This window comes from Epinephelus moara, chromosome 7, assembly GCF_006386435.1.
Source record: "Epinephelus moara isolate mb chromosome 7, YSFRI_EMoa_1.0, whole genome shotgun sequence".
Taxonomy (NCBI): Eukaryota; Metazoa; Chordata; class Actinopteri; order Perciformes; family Serranidae; genus Epinephelus; species Epinephelus moara.
This window is the reverse complement of record NC_065512.1, coordinates 15,520,910-15,541,341: the sequence shown is the minus strand read 5'-3', so window position 1 is coordinate 15,541,341 and position 20,432 is coordinate 15,520,910. Positions and strand designations below refer to the sequence as shown.

Here is a 20,432-nt window from a genome sequence, read left to right as displayed (position 1 = left end):
AATCAGTCTCTCCTACATGTGACAGATGTGTAACTGCCAAAGGATTACTGTCACATTTTTCCTGGCAATGTCCAGTTATAGGTCATTTCTGGTGTGACATATTTAATTGGTTTTCCAAGCAAATTAAAATAAACATTCAGCCAGATTGTTCTTTGGCAGTATTTGGTTGCTCTGAAAGGCTCACATCAAAAGCAGACTCCTCATGCAGGCATGGTTGCAGCTAAAACATTTGTATTAGGCTGCTAAACTGGAAGTCAACATTGTCCCCATGTTTTAGGAGGTGGCTCAAGGAAATGTTTGTATCACTAAACAGAAGCAGACTTGCTTTAGTAAAATGTGATTATTTTTAATTAAAAAAAATACCACTACTTTTTATTTTCCTTCATGATTTTACTTTTATAAATGCTCTAAAATTTTGTAAACACAAAAACAGTATGTATGGGTAAATATTCTTCATATTATTGTCTGTTTTATATCATATATTTCAAATTACTTTCATCTCAAACTGCCTTTTGCTCTGTATTTATCCATCTATTGTGGGCTATTTCATTTTAATGCTTTTATTTTTCATTGTCCTTATTCTCTTTTACCTGTATAAAGACTGGTTGCACCTTTCATTTAAAAGGTTTAACACTAATTGTAGTGAAATGGAGATCTGTTTTGATTGCTAGATTTGCCAAAAAAATAAAAATAAATAAAATAAATAAATAACAGTGCCCCCCTCTGGCGGCCATATAGGGCTACACACTTTAAATTGAACTGGTTAACTGATTTGGGAGAAGTTTTTTCTTTTTTTTTTATTATCATTTCAAAATCAATTTTAAAAAAGGATTAGAAACATTAGAAACAACAACACTTTACAGACAACGAGCCATGACACAAATATTCAAGGCAGAAAAGTACTAAAATGATTTTATTTATATATGTAGTAAAGTACATTATAGTACATACAATTACCAGTTTATTAGGTACACCTCGCTAAAACTAATATAGCAGTTCTGCAATAACTCCTCCCTTCATGAAGGTTATAATGTTCAGCTTTTGTTTTAACTGTTTTAGAGGGTGTAGATTTAACTTTAAAGATATTTGGAGGATATAGGTTGTGATGTTTGTGGACAGGTGTCTATTATTTTGTCCATCCCACCACTGAGCGTACACTAAATAACAAAAAAATCCCCTGATCTCTCTGTATAATGCAGTACACTTTAACAGCACTACAAACTATATCCTCCAAAATGTCCATGAAGTTGAATCAACATCGATTTAAAACAGACTTCCACTTTATTGTACCCAAGATGAGATTCTTTCCCCAGCACTGTACCTTCTCAGACAACAGCAAACACACAACACACAGAAACAACATGGACGACATCACAGTAAGGGCGCAGACAGGAGTGCACACTCAGGCCTGTTCAGCGAGGCCTATTTTTTAAAGCAGCTGTGGCTGCAGGGATCAGGCTCTTCCCACAGTGAGCCCTTCTGCACCTCAGTGCTCTGCACCTGCGCCCAGGGGGCAGAGGGGTGAGGTGGTGATTGAGTGGGTGTGTGATGCCCTGCTCTACTGAGGTTGCAATGTGTGCAGCGGCCCTGATGTTTAACTCTGTCAGGTTGGGTGTGGGGAGACCAATAATCCTGGCAGTGGCATTAGTGATGCATGTGAGTTTGGCACTATTTTTAACCGATAACATGTTAAAAAAGCAGGTGGAACAGTGCAGAAGGACTGGCTGAATAATGCTCTGATACAACAGTAGGAGATGAGGGGAAACATTAGTGTCCAAAAAAATGCTGTATTAAAAATGTGTTAGTTTTAGTTAGATGTACCTAATAAACTGGCAACTGAGTGTACAGTACATGTCCCTAAAGTTAAATTAATGATATCTAGATAAGTTAATGTGAGGAAGTACACTTAAATCTTGGCATTCAAAGTGACGACAGGCATTTCAAACTAATGTAACAGCTTGGCGTCCAAAAAGTAAATCATTTAGGAGCTTATGCAATCTGCTTAAAAATGAAAGTGCAAAGCAGACAACTGAAATTTACAATAATTCGTATCCACATTTTGAGACAGTCAGCAGGCAAACGCCTGTGCTGAGCTCTTCTTCTGTTGGTTACATGTAAATTGGAGTGTACTCTCGCTTGCAGCCATCATACCGTCTCCATAACAGCGGCCATCTCCTTGAACTGCTTGTGAAAGTTCTGCAAAAGACAAAGATAAATCATCAAATCAAGACTCTAATAAATAACACCAACAACACCACATTCACATCAACAAATACAGACCTGGAACTGTGGAATGGTCATCTCAAAAGACCTGTGACAAATCTGCCCAGAGGGCTCGACGATCTTCAGCAGCAGAGTCACATACGGGGAGTTGAGAGATCGACAAGTGTCGGAGCTCACTGCCATGCCGAGCCTCCACTGCATGTCCACTAACTATAAGACACAGCAAAACAACAAAGTCTCACCCGCCTTGGACAAAGACAACTGATGTGTTCAGATCAGAAAGTATTTGAAATGAGATCTGGACGTACCTGGCCGATGCTGAGCGTGGCCTCTACCTTCTGCTGAGCCTGGACTAACGCACCATGTTCAGTCCACAACCTGTGCAACACCTGAAGGGAAGCTTTGGCCCACTTGTTACTGTCTTCTTCCAGCCTCGACACAAGGTCATCCGCAGAGAGGTTGCTCTTCCCAGCAGACCTGATGATACAAATGTTAACTATAACACCTTACAGTACAATAAAGTGCTTCTTTATGTATGATTTGGCCTTTTGCCAGGCACATAACCAAAGATAAAAGTGGTTAAATCATCACAAAATGTGAGTCACTGACGATGTTTACATGCACAAAATATTGTGGTGTTTGCCCGTAATTTGAAAAAGTCAACATTCCTACTAAGCTGTTTACATGTTTAATGAAAATGTATATTCCACAAATATTTCTCTTTACATTCAGCCATGTATACTCCAAATAACATGCCCTAACATGTCGTTAATCACGTCAAAATATGGAAATGGGAAACAGGTGTTGCTTGTGCCAGGATTTTTCAAAGCTTTCTACCACAGCCCCCCTTTTTTATTCCTTCTACCAGCTTCTTGGAAAGGTCGGCCTTGTGATATTTGCATGTATCCAAAAATGTGGTGATATCCAAGTCTTTCCTAATGTTTAAAACAGTGGTTCCCAACTGGTCCAGCCACAGGGTCCAGATTTCTCCTTTGTCTTTAGTTCAAGGTCCACACAGTTTAATATATTCAGCATCATACTTGCCATGTCATCAAGCTAGTTTACTGTCTCTGTCAAGTAGCTGTCAGTTACTCACTCACTTTACAGCAAGACACAACACTTCAAAATAAAAGCTCTGTGTTGGAAACTCACTGTACTTAAAAAATGAAGACACATTGGTGAGTCACTTGTGGTCCATTCAGTATTGACTTGAGACCCACTTTCGGACCGCGACCCACCAGTTAGGAACCAGTGGTTTAAAAGTACGCGTGTTTCTCCTCCTGACCAGAAATGTGGGCTTTTCTTATGGGCATGCATCTCTACACCATAGCCTTGCAAACTGCTGATGAGTTGGTCTGTGTACAACGCATCCATGACAATGCACAGAGTCAGCTGTCAACAGGCAGGAGGCCATGGGTCCCCAATTGAAATGCATGTTTTCGAATGTGCTGTATACATGTCGAAAGAATGCTCTTAAACCCGGCTAATGCCAGAATATCCCACACATCATAATTGGAAAATGCTTCATTCAGCAAAGAGCCTAACTCGGTATATCCAAATGGAATATGCTTATAGGAGCCGTCCATGGTGTAAAATGTGTGTAAGTTTCTAATTTGTCCAGTAGGGGTCACTGCATTGTCATGAGTGTCTGCCAATATAGGTAGGAACCATTCTTTGAGAGACAGACGTTGCTAGACGGCAGAGTTTTTTGACCGAGCCATGTCAGGTGTGGTGTATGGTGCTCTATGTCATGGTGAAAATTTGTGTATTTGAATGGTTTACTGACACAGATTCATGAATGATGCAAGTTTCATTCAAGACTACAGCTCTGATAAATAAATTATGCATCAAGGAAGAAGAAGTGGACTCTTTGTTTTCACCTTAGAGCAGCAGTGGGTTTGGTCAGGGGAGCTTGTCAATTAGTAAGTAGCCTGTCAATGCAGCCTCTCAGTGGCTTTAAGTTTAGGCTTAGCTGCTATAATGCTTTTAACATGACCCGTATCAAATTCAGAATATTGTCAAATTGGGAATCATAGTGGAAAATTAGTGTGTACATGCAAGAAGACACCAGTTACCATATTTTAACCTACTCAGAGGCAAAACAAGGATGAAAGATACCTGAATGTCAACATGAGGAATCTCACAATGTCCTGTAGAGCTTCATTGTTAAATCTGACTCCGGCTCTCTGAAAACTCTGCCCAGAGAAGAAGAAAAAAACAAGTCATGAAAGAAGAACTTGGGAAGATGGGTTGCTATAAGTTAAAAAATATTCTAAGGAAACACTGACTTACATCAGAAATTTCAGCTGAATCTACTCCTCTGGTGTGCCCTTGTAGATAAGTCAGGATGTGCTGACACTGTGGAGATTATAATATTAGTTATTAGAAATACAGAAGAACCTTAATGGCAACACCACATCCTGCAACAAACACTGTTATATAGTGTTTAACATCCAGTTGTTAATTCCACCGAGAGGTTTGCTCCACAACAACTTGCTGTTGCAAATCGTAAAGTGTAAAGAAGCATGTTTGTTTAAATTCAGTAGTAGTAATCAAATACTACAACCCAGCAATTACAACATGCGTGACGTGAGCAGTGCTTCTCTTCTAAGCACTTCTATATCACTCACTGAAATATCAACCAAGTCTAACTTGTTTTCTGGGTTACCCTTTTTGTAAACGTGTGACTTGTTTCCTGCCTGCACGGGGACATATACAACTAGATTAAATATACTCACTGCTTCAGCCACCAGATCTGGAGAAAGCTTACAGATGTTGTCCACGACTTTGTTGACACCTGAAGCACATAAGTGAAATAATTTATATTTTGCATTAATATTCTGAATCTGCATAGTAACTAGAGACTAAAGTTGTCAAATAAATGAAGTAAAGTAAAAGGTATGTTTGCAAACTGTAGTGGAGTAGAAGTAGGAAGTATCATAAAAGGAAACGACGAAGTACAAATACCTCTAACGTGTACAGTACTCGAGTCAATGTATAGTTACATTCCACCTCAGGGTATTTTAGCCAACATAAGGTATTTGCAGAATGCTTAAAGAGTCATCTAACTGAGTGGATAAAAATATGTTCAGTCTGCTCAATAATAAAAAAGGTTTTAACCCGTTTCCCAAAGCTGCGCCTCTGTTTCTGAACCAAAACAAAGATGGCGGCACACCTACTGCTTGGAAATGAAAAGAGCCGTTACTTGGGAAACGGGTTCAAATCTGTTTTAATAGTCAAACTGGCGAACTATTTTTCACCCAACTGGTTAGAAGAGTCATTGGAGATTTATAAAATGTCAAAAGAACAAGGATAAGTGTTTTAACGACATTATGAATGTTATAACAACGCTGGTTAGGTTAGAGAAACACCGGTTGTTCCGTTATCTGTGTTTGAATGAAGCACGAGCTTGGGCTAAGCTAATGGCTACGGGCACGATAACTGACATCGACGTGTTAAGCTGACCTCAATGAGTTACTACTACACTGCCATGATAGTGTAACGTTACAATGCTGCCCATGTCTCTGTGATGAGAGTAAAAACTCACCATGGGACTCCTCTGCTGCTGGCATCCTCTCTGTCTGTCAGGCTGCAGGTTTAACCGCCGTGTCAGTGTCACCAAGTTAGCGACTTCCTCGCTTGACAACTTCAAATACCTCTTTAACAGCTGTAGAGAAAATATGAAACTTAAAAAATCCCGTTTAATGACAAAGAGAGCGACTGTCTGCACAGAGAAGAATAGTCTCCTTTGAAAACAATCGGCAACTTCCGTATTCTCTCGGTTTGTTGACGGATGCGCCCTCAGTAAAAGGTCAACAGCGCCACCTAGTGGATCGGAGCCTCTTCTTCTTCGTTGACAATTTTACAGTTGGCGTTTTGATGTCTCTTTACTGCCTCCCAGTGGTGGAAGACGTCCTCAGCTCTTTACCAGAGTGAAATACCATGGTGTAAAAATATTCTCTGCCAAGTAGAAGTCCTGCAACAGTACAGAAGTGTCATCTTTATATACTCACTATGCAGGATGGCACATTTCAGAACCATATATATTAAATTACCCGATCATATTAAGCGATGCATTTACGTGTCACTTTGATGTTGCAGCTGGTAAAGGTAGAGCTAATTTTAATTATTTATATATAGCTGGATAACTTAACCTGTAATGATGTATCAAAACTTATTAGTTTGTTTTTATTTTGTATCAATAATCTGCAAAGTAACCAATGACTAAAGCTTTAAAATACTGTAGGCTAAATATATTGGAGTGAAAAGTATAATATTTGCCTCTAAACTGTAGTACAGTAGTATAGTATTTGTATGTTGGAGTATTTATTTCTACTAATATTTATTATTCTGAATTTTCAGCTAACTGCCATAACCATTTACAAGGTTTAACATGGTTGTGGTGAAATGGAAATATGCTTTGATTAATAGATTGGCTGAAGAAGAACAGCAGCGCCCCCGTGTGGCGGCCATATGTTAGGGCCACACACTTTGAATTTTGGAGATTTTTTCCTTTTGTCTTATTATCATTATTATTATTATTATTATTGCAAATTAATTAAAAAAAACGATTAGAAACATTATATACCGAACGGAAAGCGCATTGCATCAGATTAACGGGAGTGAAGAACCATAACTGCTGGGTATCCCTTTCCGAAACACGCCCATAGACATGGAATGTACCACTGTTGGATTGAAGGTATGATTAGTAAATAAGAAATCCCACATTTTGCGGACAACGAGCCATACCACAATATTTGAGGTAGAAAAACATTAGAAAGAGTTTATCGATATATGTAACATTTCTGTTTATTTAGTAAAATACTACTTGTGGTGTATTTATGGTTAATAAAAAAGCACGCTCCCCTGCGTATTACCGAAATGTCGAAGTGCACTCTCCTGACGCGGAAGCGATTTCCAGCTGTCAAACAGATTTTGGTAAATCACTTTCAGCTCCCTGTTGAAAGGAAAACAACAGTTGACGTTACTTCAGGATGGACAATCCACGCTGGTTGCCTCTGGAGTCAAATCCAGAAGTATGTCTTATTGGTATTTATTCAAAATAACGTTATATCGTTTAATCGAAGTCATTCATTGAGAAGCATGTGAGCGCTAACTAACTCGTAGCAAGCAGTTAGAACAAAAGCTAAAGCCGGTGTGGCTGCTTTGCTAACCCTCAAAAGCAATTTCATTAATATTTGTATCTGTGTCTTCTCATTTCAGGTAATGACCAAGGTCAGTATTTTTTTCTGATATAATTTAACACTAGATGGGTTTGCATATTCAGCAATAAAGCGACTTACAAAGGGACAAGGCCTACCCAGCAGCGATGCTAACGTTACATCCAACCTAACGGTGTCATTTAACTGTAACAGTCACGAAATAATGGACCACTGTCTTATAAATACAATGGAGGCAAACAGGCTGTTAACAGAAGTTATTGCTAGTAGCATGCTGTAGTTATATGTTAAAGAATATATTTTATAAGGTTGTCAGTCAGGACTTGTATAGATAAAACACATTATATGGTTAGTTACTTGTCATGCAGATGTCCATGACATTTTCTATGACATCTGCCTGTAACCTCTGACTTTCAGTTAATGTTTTCATATGAAGAAGCCAAGACCTCTGAGTAAAGTAAAATGGATGTAACCCAAGATTCATGCCAAGGCTAATTGCTGTCAGCATTTAACAATGTCAAGGTTTTTGATGTGTCAAAGTCTGTATGTGCCAATTCATCTGGATAATCCAGTCATGCTCATATAAAGGTTCACAGGAACTATTAAATATGACACTAAATACAAGGAAGAATACAGTCAGTGATGATAATGATAATAATTAGGACTGTATATAGGACACCGAAAAAGGTCCATAGTGGACCACATAAAAATAGATAATCATCTATGTACAAAAATCTGATATAACAAATACAATTTACATATATGAAAAGACAAGGAATACATATAAAAAGACAAAATTTAATAAACTGCCCCCACAAACAAGCTGGAGAGCCAGTGGCCCTGCAGTCTCGATGAAAAGGCCTGGATGATACCATTTTCTGAGACAGAGAGCCTGCACATATATCCATATATAAGATTTCATATTAGGGCAGAGCAGGCACACGGACATTTACAAACATCTGGCTGGCACTGTACGATCGTAGAAGTTTAAGAAGCAGTGTCATTCCATCATTATAGGCCACAGTAAGTCTTTGAATGTTGCTCTTCCTGTAGGAGCACCACAAATGGCCAGTATACAGCAGAGTACAAAATGCTCTAAGAGGACCTATCTTCACATTTACCGAACACATGCTGAATTTGCGAGCAAGCATATTCGCTTGTGCATAAAATATTAATATTATCTTAATTGGAACAAGACCAAGTACACTATCTACATTTCAGGAGCTGCAATTTTTTGATTAAGGTAAACTATGTCACAACATACCATTATTAATGAAGCACTGTAGTGTTACAGAGACATCATTTAAGACCAAGCACACCTGCTCATAGCAGCGGCACTCCCTGATGGCAGTGGCCCCCCAGCAGGACAATGCGCCATGCCACACCTTAAGAACTGCTCAGAATTGGCCTGAGGAACCTAAAACTAAGGCTCAAGGCGTTGACCTGGCCCCCAGAGTCCCCAGATCCCAATCTGATCGAGGATCTGTGGGACGGATGAAAGACTTAAAGGATCCACCATCAACGCCCTGGTGCCCCCAGAGGTCCTGTGTCCATGCCTTAACAGGTCAGAGCCAAGTCAGAACAAAGGAGGCCCCATCATGGATCAGACTTGGCTCTGGGGTACCCACTTGTCCAACGGATGCTTGATTGAATTGGGATCTGGGGAATTTGGAGGCTAGGTCGACACCTGGAGCTTTTTGTCATGTTCCTCAGGCCATCCCTGAGCAGTTTTTGGGGTGTGGCATGGTGCATTGTCCTGCTGGGGCGCCACTGCCATTCAGGAGTGCTGTTGCTACGAGGAGGTGTACATGGTCTGCAGTGTTGTTTGTGTAGGTGGTAAGCGTCAAGTGGCGTCCACATGAATGCATGTCACAGAAACACATTGTAGTGTTTTGGCAGTTACTTAAGAATCAGTTGTTTCCGATGGTAATCAGGAGCCAGCTTTTACATCCCACTTTACTTTGAGTTAAGCTTGTCTGCCAGATATTGTTAGGTTAGCTTTATGTCTCTGTATGCATGTACATTCACCCTCAGTTTTTGTATAGTTTGTGAATTGCTTGGGTATGAGACCAACCTGGCAGTTTGGAGACGTGTATGGATTGGATCCAGAGCTTCTGGGCATGGTACCAAGACCAGTGTGCGCAGTGCTACTTCTCTTCCCTGTGACAGAGAAGGTACCTGTTATTTTTGCAGCATCTTTGGTGTTAAATGTGCATGTTCGTGAACCATAATGGATGTCTCCACATCTGCATGCATGATGTCACTTCAGTTCAGATGTCACGTCATTTATTTTCTCCTACTTCTGTCTAGTATGAGGCGTTCAAGGAAGAAGAGGAAAAAAAACTCAAGGATCAGAGGCAGGAAGTCTCTCCTGACGTCTACTTCATCAAGCAAACTATTGGAAATGCCTGTGGAACAATAGGATTAATTCATGCAGTGGCAAACAACCTGGGACACCTGGAATTTGGTGAGTGTTTATTCTGTTTGCATCATATACAACAGTAGAGATGTGAAAGATTCCCGTGTTTACAGCATCATATTGACAACTCAGGATGGTCATGTGATTGCAAAGTTGATAATGTGTGTATTATTTTAACATTTAACAGTTTTCTAATACTCAGTTTTATCACCAGGAAAAGATTCCATTAATCATAATACCTCACAGTAGTCTCCCATTACGACATCTGCGTCTTGACACGCCACCCTGCTCTAAATCCAAACACATTTCTGCTTGCAGACGGCTTTCTACAGATTTTTCTTCTTCTTGTTCTTTCTCCTCAGAGGCCGATTCTGCTCTAAAGAGGTTTATAGAAAAAACCTCAAAAATGACCTCAGACGAAAGGGCCGTCTTCCTGGAAAAGGATGAGGTAAGAAGACACTGAAAAGAAAATCTTTGTACAAGGATGGTGTGATGAAGTGGTCAGTTAAGTGAAGTTTTGGGGGTTTTAAGTCTGCTTTTACATAAAGGAATTAAGTATTTACGCTCTTGATGTATTTTCCAATTCTTTTAGGCAGTCAGGGTATAGTTGAAAAACTCTTTTGCCCCAGATCTTTATCAGTGTCATGACAAACTAATCAGTACATTTTTGGTCACCTTACCTGCTGAGTGATGACACCATGGGAAAAAAAAATCCTCTATATTTCCTGGTAACTCTTAAGCCTTTATAATTTTATGTAAGAGCTCTGTAGCTGTCATTTGTTACATAACAATAGAGTACATAAAATGATCCAGTATGTTATTTCCATGGCCTTGGAAAGTTAAATCAATATTTGTGAACATGAGCTTCTCTCTCTCAAAGCCAGAAACCAGAGAAGTAAGTCTCAAACTTGTGATGTCATCAAGTTAAAGTCTGTAGCTGTTAAATACTGTTTGTTCTCTATTTTATACCCAAATGAGTTTTATTCTGTTGTAGTGTTCTCGGCTCTGAAAAAGAAAATGTCCCCCTACACTCAGAACATTCTCATGCTCACAGTGACATCTATAACATCTTTCACCACTCGTCGTCTATAGAGCAGCTCCAGACTTTATACTTGATGACATTACAAATTTGAGTTTCAGCACTAAAGATTTAGAAGAGCGTTGTTGATGTTAACTAATATTTTTGGACTGTCTTAGACAATAGGAATAACGTATGAATATTGACAATGGTCATAGTTCCCTTTTTAAGTGTGTAGAAGATTGGTACAATTATCATTAAGTACATTCCTATAAAATCTATTGGGGACGTCTGTTTACACTTTATTTTCGGTCTCTCTGTTTCAGAGTATACGTGTTACACATGAATCCAGTGCACAAGAGGGACAGACCGAGGTTTGTATTGATTTTCAGATCATCTGTGTTGTCTAAGGATGTTTCTGTCACCAATAGTGTAGTGTTGTACAGGGCTGGGTATCGTTTAAATAATTACAATACCAGTACCAATCGTCGTACCTCAAGTGATACTGATACCAATAGAGTACTTCATCCGATACCCATAATGTGAATGGAGAGGTATGTAATACAGCCATACTTTCGAATGTTTGCATCTCAACACACTGAGCCGCCAGCTCAGTTGAATATGCCACACTCAACTTCATCATACCCACCGAGGACAGCTATGAGAGCCAAACAGCTGCACACACAGTGATCGGGCTAACTGTTAGCATCAAATGGCTAACGTTACAGTTACAGTTATTAAAGAGTTTGATGATGGAGTCAAGCCGTTTTGGTGTCGGAGTGTGTATGATGGGGCTGTTCAATGGCTCAGTGTTGCATGTAGCCGCTGCAGTGTTACCCCGTGCTAACTGGGAAGGCTTTGAACTGACTGATCGCCAAGAGGAGAGCAGCTCTGGAAATGGCAGCAACAGAAAGTTTGCTGACCCCGCAGGGAGTTGGGACAGTCCAGGATCAGTCCCCAGGTGCAAAAATGATCGAATGCAGGTGTTGTTTGTCCGCAGAAACTTTGATGCTACTTGGTATTAGATTATTCTGGTCGATACCTTTAAAGGTAACGAGTACCGATACCCAACCCTAGTGTTTGTGTATTACACAATCTAAAGGAATGCATTAACTGAGATAGAACTTTGTGTTTTATGTCTTGTCTGTTTCAGGCCCCAAGTTTAGATGAGAAAGTGAATCTGCATTTTATAGCTTTTGTGAATGTCGGAGGACAATTATATGAGCTGGGTGAGTTTGTCACATTGTAAAAAACTTAATTTACCCATCTAGTGGTCGCAGACTTGAAGCAAACCTCCTTATGAACTGTCTTTTTTTTATAAACGTAGATGGCAGGAAGCCTTTCCCTATCGTCCACGGGAAAACTTCAGAAGACACTTTACTGGAGGTAAGACATCACTGAACAAAACAGACACATTATCATATAAATATCATCTCAAGTTGTGCTGCAAGTCTCCATTCCTCTGATGTGTTTGATCCACTGCAGGATGCTGTAGCGGTTTGTAAGGTCTTCATGGCTCGCGACCCTCAGGAGGTTCGTTTCACCATCATTGCCCTCTCCAAAGACTGAGGAAACTCCATCATGCCTCCAGAACCACAAAGAAAACATGACTGCCAAACATTTTCAAGTGCTGATCTCATTGGAAAATTAGTTTAGGTTTTTTTTCTCGCTAATACTATAATGTCAGGGATATCATTTTAAATTAATGTTTCTTTTTTGTTTTACATCACTTGTTGGATAAAACTGTAAGGGAATCAGAGTTCAGATCAAATCTTCCAGATCCCCACTGCTGAACCATCTCACTAACCATACCACGGCTGTACTACCTTGACACTGCACTAAAGTTTGTTTACAAGGCGCGTTTGGCTTTTAATTAAGAAAGAAATCTAACAAATTGTCCACGTAACTGACGGAGCTCACCTTTTTTTTTTATACTCTGGGTTCAATGATGCATACTGTGTGTAGTGATTTGTTTTTGACCACCTGGTCTAAACCAGCTGAAGAAACATGATTTGCGAGGTTTTAATTTGAGTTATAGCTTTGAAAAAGCAGATAGGCCTAATGCTGTTGGATGCAGTAATGAAGATGTGAAAAGTACTTAAAAAATGTCTCCTGTAAGTGAGGCTGACTGAAAAAATGCAGACTGTACATCAGTATGGACGGTGCCTACATTTTTGTAATGAGAATCAGATGTTCTGTCAAATAAAAGGCAAATTTATTAAACATTTTTCTTGTGGATCTTCTGTTACATCTTTACTTAATAATATTCATCTGTATAAATTAAATTATGATGGGTTTACTGTCAGATTTATGCGACTTATCATGACTACTGAAGTGAAATGATATATTCTGGCACCCTGCAGTGGCAAAATAAAATGCTATTAAGAAATCAAAGAAGTATGAAACAGGCCTCTCCCCTGAAAATACAAAAAGCTATTTATTTCAAAGCGGACAGGAACTTGCTCTAAAGGTTTTAAAATCATCCTTGCTACTGATTTATTCCATAAAATGGAGCAACCCAATCACCAGAATAAAGTTGGACACGGTCAGCAACAATACTCAGGTAGGCTGTGGTGTTTAAACCATGCTCAGTTGGTACTAAGGGGCCCAAAGTGTGCCAAGAAAATCTCCCCCACACCATTACACCAGCACCAGCCTGAACTGTTGATACAAGGCAGGATGGATCCATGCTCTCATGTTGTTTACACCAAATTCTGACCCTACCATCTGAATGTGGCAGCAGAAATCCAGACTCATCAGACCAGGCAACGTTTCTCCAATCTTCTATTGTCCAGTTTTGGTGAGCCTGTGTGAACTGTAGCCTCAGTTTCCTGTTGTTAGCTGACAGGAGTGGCACCTGGTGTGGTCTTCTGCTGCTGTAGCCCATCTGCTTCAAGGTTGGACGTGTTGTTGGTTCAGAGATGGTCTTCTGCAGACCTTGGTTGTAACCAGTGGTTATTTGAGTTACTGTTGCCTTTCTACCATCTTGAACCAGTCTGGCCATTCTCCTCTGACCTCTGGCATCAACAAGGCATTTTCACCCAGAGAACTGCTGCTCACTGGGTATAATCTCTTTTTCAGACCATCCTCTGTAAACCCTAGAGACGGTTGTGTGTGAAAATCCCAGTAGATCAGCAGTTTCTGACAGAGCAGCCTGCCTGGCACCAACAACCATGCCACGTTCAAAGTCACTTAAATCACCTTTCTTCCACATTCTGATGCTCAGTTTGAACTTCAGCAGGTCGTATTGAACATGTCTACATGCCTAAGTGTATTGAGTTGCTGCTACATGATTGACTGATTAGCTGTTTGCATGAATGAGCAGTTAAAACAAGTCTACCTAATAAAGTGGTCAGTGAGTGTAATTTGTAAGATGAGCTTAGATTTTATGTGTTAGATTTTAACCTGCAAAGTAACTATAGCCTTATTGTCAAATAAAATTTGCACATTTTTCTACTGTACTGCGAATGATGCACACTTCATGTTGTTCACCAGATAAAAAAAATATTAACCATGACAGTCTCATCATCTCTCCCAACAATGGTACAAATATCCAAAGGGTCACAGAGTATAAGTACCTTGGTATTTGGTTAGATGATATGTTAACCTTTAAATATCACGTTTCCAAGCTGGTGACTCTTTACCTTCTCATATCAGTTCAATGCTTTCTTTCAATGTGGGCTCTTACCAATTGGATTTGGCGGCAGTAGCTCAGTCCATAGGGACTTGGGTTGGGAACTGGAGGGGCCTGGTTCAAGTCCCCATCTGGACCCAATATGGAGTGTGCACTGTTAGCTGGAGAGGTGCCAGTTCACCTACTGGGCACTGCCAAGGTGCCCTTGAGCACAGCTCCGAACCCCCCAGGGGTGCCTGTCAGCCCCCTCACTCTGACATCTCTCCATTCAATGCATGTATAGGTCCTGTCTGTGCATGTGTGTGTATTTCAGGCCTGTGTGTATAAGTATATGACACTCCAGGTGCTGGCTGTTTTTACTAAAGTTGGAAAATTGAGTTTTTTCATATTGTGCACCTGCAATGAGGGAACAACATGCAGAACAATTTTAAGCTTTCCTAATTTTTATCCATAGGGCAAATCATATCTTTAACTGTATCATATTTAACTTCTTTATTGCTTTTATTGATTCATTTTTAACATCTAAATTAATTTTAAAACTTAATTTTGTTTTACTTATTGTTGTCACTTTTATGTAACTTACTTCGTTGTGGGTTTTTTTGTGTGTGTGTGTCTAAGTGCTTTCATTTTATATTGGTTTGCTCTGCTACATTGTAAACGAGGTCTCTACCTCAGTGTATTTCCAAGTTAAAATAAAGGTTAAATGAATGAAAATGTTGCAGATCAACATGCATTTCCCTCCGGAGTAGAAGTATAAAGTACACTCAAGCATAAGTATCTCAAAATAGTTGCTTTCCACTGTTGCTTTTACACTGAAACTACAAACTGATGGAGTCAAAGTTTGCATGTATCAGTCCTTTCCTCCAGGCCCTGCATTGCACCCTATCAGCCGCTGCGTGGCGCTGCAGGAAAGCCATTTGTTTCAAAAGGAGAGCTGAACTTCAAGTGGTAAAGTTTATCCAGAGACTGAAACTTTTTAACATATGGTAAAACATCTGAAGGTCAGCAGCATAGAGACTTCAAATCCACACGATGATTTTAACCTGGGAACTTGTGTGAGATTATCTTGTATCAGGTCGTGACTCGGTGTAGGGTTACACTATTGTGCTCCTACTGTACGGGGAAACATTTGAGCAAAATAATCTCCAGACAGCCAACTCGTGTTCACCTGGAAGCCGCTGAAAGGACCCTTGGGTGGCCCCCGGACCCCACCTTGGAAACCCTCCTGCCACAGCCTCCTGCAGCTGCTTTAACTCTCCCTGTCAGTGGCTCCAGCAGCCGAGGTGAGCTCCGGGTCCACTTTGAAGACTTTGTGTGAGAGCTGCAGAGGTGGAGGAAACCGAGCAGAGCGTGAAAGTACCAAAAGAAACAAACCACAGGTGTGTCGGATGACAGAGCAGGTAAGCTACAGCCAGGTGAATGCGTAAATGTTACACCTTGCATTCATTCACTGATGAGCTGGTGGGAAATGAACAATAGGAGGCATGTTTCATGAATGAGTAACTCATGTGATTACACACAAGTCAGTGTACATAAAAGATTGCTTGGCGAGTTTTAAAGTGCACTCATTGTGTCTGCCTGTCCGGACTGGTCCACATTTGTTGTCACTGGACCTTAACTGCGGGCCAGTAGGAACCGATTTGGCCCCTTTGGAGCAGCTCGGATAATAAATTTTTGTGATGGAGTGGCGTGAGCAGTCTGCTGTCAGCTGCGACGAAGCCTACGTCGAGGCACAGAGATGGATTGAGGTGAGTGAAAAAGCACCTTTCTTTACACTTTCTTTAAGCACTTAAGCCTTTTAAATCATAGACAAGGTAAAATATAACTGACAACTGCTTGAGATCACAATATGGCAAGTCAGGAAAGTGGAGTTTTGTGTGGACTTTTTCCAGACCAAAGATTTTACCCTCATTTGTAATAGAATTTGGCTCCTCTGAGAATGTCCTGATGCAAAGGTGTAAAGCTGAGGTTACTTTCCAGTATCCTCCTGAGACCTGAACTTTTGTTTGCTGTGCATTTTTAATTTTTCCTAGCTATTTGGAATCAGTAGGACTCAATAAGTATAAAAAACCCAGCACTGTCAACGATAATTAAGTCCCAAATGTCCTCAAACTAGACGATAATAACTCTCAGTGTCTTCCAATTTCCTAATTAACAGTGTCTGAGCTTGTCATTCTTGCTAAAATTGGGCAAATTTGTTGTCATATCAAACTATAAACATTAGTTTCAACCATAAAATGTGATCAGGTTTTGGATCTTGTCCACTTTTATGTCAGGATTGACTTAGCAGAGATGGCTGCCATCCTGTGTTTAGATGGATTATGTATTGTGCTCTTACTACCACTAGATGGCACAAAAAAGTGTCCACGAACGAGGACAACAGGTCTAAGTTAAGAGGAATGAAGTATAAGGTCAAGTAAACCCAAAATGTGATGTCCTCATATGTGGACACAGGGTCTCAGGAGGATATACATCCCTGATTTAGAAGTATGTTGCTTGAGTTAAGCTCAGCAGATCAACAGATGCATATAGGTGTGTGTTACATCTTAGGTAACGTGTAAACAGTGTTGGAGAAACTACATTAAACCTGTAATTTAGCAAACTAATAAGCTGATTCACAATAAAAACTGCATGTTAACAATTCTTAGAAAAAAAAGCTTGTCAAAATCTAAACTATATCACAGGAAATAATCACAGCCTGAGTTCGGAATATTGTATCATGACATGGTGGTACAACTGAACAGACAGTGATTTAAGTGTGGGTGTGTTTGATTTGTCAGCTAGGGCAGGCCAGTCCTCACCCGTGTGTTAAGGAGAGGAATCAGGAAAATGCTAAACTCTTTGGGAAATTCAAAGTTTTCAATCGCAGGCATCTGTGTTGCAAACCAGTCAGATAGCAGGTGGTTGTCATGAAATGACCACTGTGGCCAGTGAGTTGTGGCATTGTGTTGTATTGTGTGGTAGAGGTGTGGACTTGAGTCACAGGACTTGTACCTTGAGTCACAAATTTGATGACGTTAGACTTAACTTGACAAAACTGAAAAAGACATGCACCTTGACTCGAGCTTGAGCCAATTGTTTTTGACTGATTTGCTTTTATTAACAGATGCTTAAATTACAGTGCAGGAGCAGCTCCAAAAATACGTCAGGTTTCCATTCATGCATTTTAAAATATTTTAAAAGGAAAAAGTAAAAGGACGAAGATACTTATCCAAAAACACAAGAAAAGAGGCAAAGAACAAAACCAAACCCAAAAAAATGAAATTAAATTTAAGAATACTATTCCTTAAATGGGGCGGCACAGTGGTGCAGTTAGCATTGTTGCTTCACAGCAAGAGGGTCCCTGGCTTGAACCCTGGGATGGGGGAACACCTCTGTGTGGAGTTTGCATGTTCTCCCCGTGTCATCGTCAGGTTTCCTCCAAGTACTCCAGCTTCCTCCCACAGTCCAAAGACATGCAGGTTAATTGGTGACTCTAAATTGTCCGTAGGTGTGAATGTGAGTGTGAATGGTTGTCTGTCTCTATGTGTCAGCCCTGTGATAGTCTGGTGACCTGTCCAGGGTGAACCCTGCCTCTCACCCAGTGTCAGCTGGGATAGGCTCCAGCACCCCTTCGACCTCTAACAGGATAAGCAGTTACAGAAAATGAATGAATGAATATTCCTTAAATATATACCATATGTACGAAAACTAAACCTTAGGGACAATTTGACGCTCAAAGATATGTTAATAAACTCACAAATGGATCCTTGGGCTCGAGCCTTTTGACTCGAAAATACTTGATATCTTCCCCCAAGAGTAAAAGTAAGAAGTATGTTGTTTAAAAAGTGTGCCACGCATCAATTCACAAAACAATCGACTAATATAAATGCTAGTCATTCCCAGCAAGTCGACACTTAACTCCCAAGATCCACTTTGTCTGAACCAATTTGACAGCAGCCAATCAAGCTGCAAGAAAGAACCATGAGGAACTAATGTCAAGTTACTGAGCCTCCATTTTTGGAAAAGATGATGCCAAAGATCATTTTGTGTCGGTGGTCAACAAAAAACAAATTGCAGAATGTAAAGCGTGCAGGTCGGAAATTACAGAGTGGGGCGCAACAACTCCCAACAAGCTTGTTTTAACTAACAGATATAAATTTTCAAAAGCAGTCATGATCTTTTTAAATTTAGTATATTATTACTCTGTTGTAGTGTTGTCACGATACAAAAATCTTTGTTTCGGTACCAATACCAATATGAATTTCGATACTTTTCGATACTCTTCGGTACTTTTCCCAAGGAAAAGTCCTTTTGAATACAAACCTTTAGAACAATAAATAGTAGGGGTGTAACGGTACCAAAAAAATCATGGTTCGGTCAGTACCTCGGTACGGACGTCACGGTTTGGTAACTCAAATGTTCCACCAAGTTTGTGTTGTCTCGTGTTGTCTCCCTTTGCAAGGCAGACTTTCTCTTGTCTTTTTTCACGTGCGCCAGCTGCGAATGTTGATACAGGTGTTGTCATACACACCACTTGTGCAATCTGTGCTCCAATAGGAACAAGAAAGGCGTTTGTGTGCATAAATGAGTAAAATAAATTAACTAAATTAATGAATTGAATCAATTTCAAAGTACCGGTATTTTCCAAATGCAGTATACTCTGTTGTCAAAATGGCATTACATTTGGTAGAGAGTGCTCGATGACTTGTTTAGGACTCGAAACTAAACATTTAGAACTTGGGTCCTGCTTGTCTTGACTTGGAACTTGCAATGAAACTAACTGAGCTATATGTAGTTAACAGTTAAGTTTCTTATTTCAGCCGCTAGAAATAATGTATTTAAACTACTCCAAGCATTAGCCATACCCTCCGTCTCACCTCTCAGAGAACAGGTAGCCTGCATAGATTTGACCCCATTCATCATTATTGTTTGCTCGCAGCTCCCTTTGTCAGATCTTGCCTAGACCTGCTCGGCAGTCTTTTTTATCTTTCCCAGGGTCTCTTTGAGGCTACTGTTTCAAGAATGTGGCGAGAAAATCAGCAGAGCAGCTTCAAATCAATAAATGAGCGATAAATTTGCACCTTGCTGGCAGCACTTGCTGTAAAAAGTAATACTCTTTAGGCATACACAGAATAATGAGACTGCTATTTCAGGTGTCAGTAATGACTCAAATGACTCAGTCACTAAAATAAGCTGTCAGACATTACAGCTCATGTGATGTTTATGACAATTTCTGGAAAATATGTGATATATAAAATAGAACTTTCAACAGGTGATTCTTTTTCTGAGGCAAGCAGTAATGTTTTTATGGTCATAATGTTCCCTCTCTCCCAGCGCTGTAATCAAAATGCAAAACCAAGTCAAACAATCTCCACCAGCGCTCTCAAAAACAGCCCCTTTTTATTTCCAAAGTGTCAGATTATTTAAAGTTTCCATCCAACCTTCAGCCAGACTCTCATTCTTTCTTTTCTCCTTTTACAAGCGGGTAAAATTATGTGTCCTCATCTCGCAAATTCTCTTCCCAGCGTGGTGGCGTGGAGCTGCTACATGGCTGTAACTAAACAAATATTGTTCTAATTTCATGAGGGGTGAATCTGAATTCTTCTGATGTGACATCAGTGTCTCTCACACTCACACACTGGCCCATTGTAGTGGCCTACCTCGTGGGCTGCGGCGGGGGCATGATCTCAGGCGGGAGCAGGAAGATTAGGGAGAGTGAGCGGGAGGCCGAACAAGTTGAGTAGGTGAGGTTCCAGGCCACGGGGCAAGTGTATTAACAGCGTAGGTATGAGAGGTTTTGACGTAGGGGAAATACAACAGCAATCAAGCTCTGGCACCGGGTAAACACTTTCCCTTCAAAGACAAAGTTTTGTGGCTATTGGATTCTGCCCCTGAGAGTTAACAAGCTGCTTGGCTTCATAGCACTTTAAACAGAGGCATGTGTGCATGGCGAGGTTGGTGGTATTGTTAAAAACT

The 20,432-nt window shown here is 40.2% G+C and overlaps 3 protein-coding genes across 12 annotated transcripts in view; 2 read left to right on the top strand and 1 right to left on the bottom strand.

Moving 5' to 3' along the window:
* Positions 1-885: 885 nt before the first annotated feature.
* On the bottom strand, positions 886-6,020 carry commd6 (COMM domain containing 6). The gene is made up of 7 exons (XM_050048597.1): positions 5,771-6,020; positions 4,962-5,020; positions 4,516-4,581; positions 4,342-4,418; positions 2,532-2,700; positions 2,281-2,433; positions 886-2,196 (listed from the first exon to the last, which is right to left on the bottom strand). Exons 1-7 carry the CDS (start codon positions 5,793-5,795, stop codon positions 2,146-2,148), a joined length of 600 nt encoding a protein of 199 aa, XP_049904554.1. The 5' UTR covers positions 5,796-6,020; the 3' UTR covers positions 886-2,145.
* A 1,100-nt stretch (positions 6,021-7,120) lies between these two features.
* On the top strand, positions 7,121-13,063 carry uchl3 (ubiquitin carboxyl-terminal esterase L3 (ubiquitin thiolesterase)). Its single transcript, XM_050048599.1, has 9 exons — positions 7,121-7,259; positions 7,447-7,458; positions 9,449-9,577; positions 9,714-9,870; positions 10,185-10,270; positions 11,167-11,214; positions 11,994-12,069; positions 12,168-12,226; positions 12,326-13,063. The coding sequence occupies exons 1-9, from the start codon at positions 7,218-7,220 to the stop codon at positions 12,407-12,409; spliced, it is 693 nt and encodes a 230-aa protein (XP_049904556.1). The 5' UTR covers positions 7,121-7,217; the 3' UTR covers positions 12,410-13,063.
* Positions 13,064-15,715: 2,652 nt separating this feature from the next.
* The window catches only part of LOC126392873 (LIM domain only protein 7-like), a 74,958-nt gene continuing 70,241 nt past the window's right edge, over positions 15,716-20,432 (top strand). For 2 of the 10 annotated variants that reach the window (XM_050048571.1, XM_050048562.1), the window contains exons 1-2: positions 15,720-15,874; positions 16,104-16,222. In XM_050048571.1, the coding sequence (XP_049904528.1) occupies positions 16,154-16,222 (69 nt within the window). In that variant the 5' untranslated portion in view covers positions 15,720-15,874; positions 16,104-16,153. Of the gene's footprint in view, positions 15,875-16,103; positions 16,223-20,432 lie in introns of all 10 variants that reach the window. The other 8 variants (XM_050048564.1, XM_050048565.1, XM_050048568.1 and 5 more) reach the window with 7 other exon arrangements.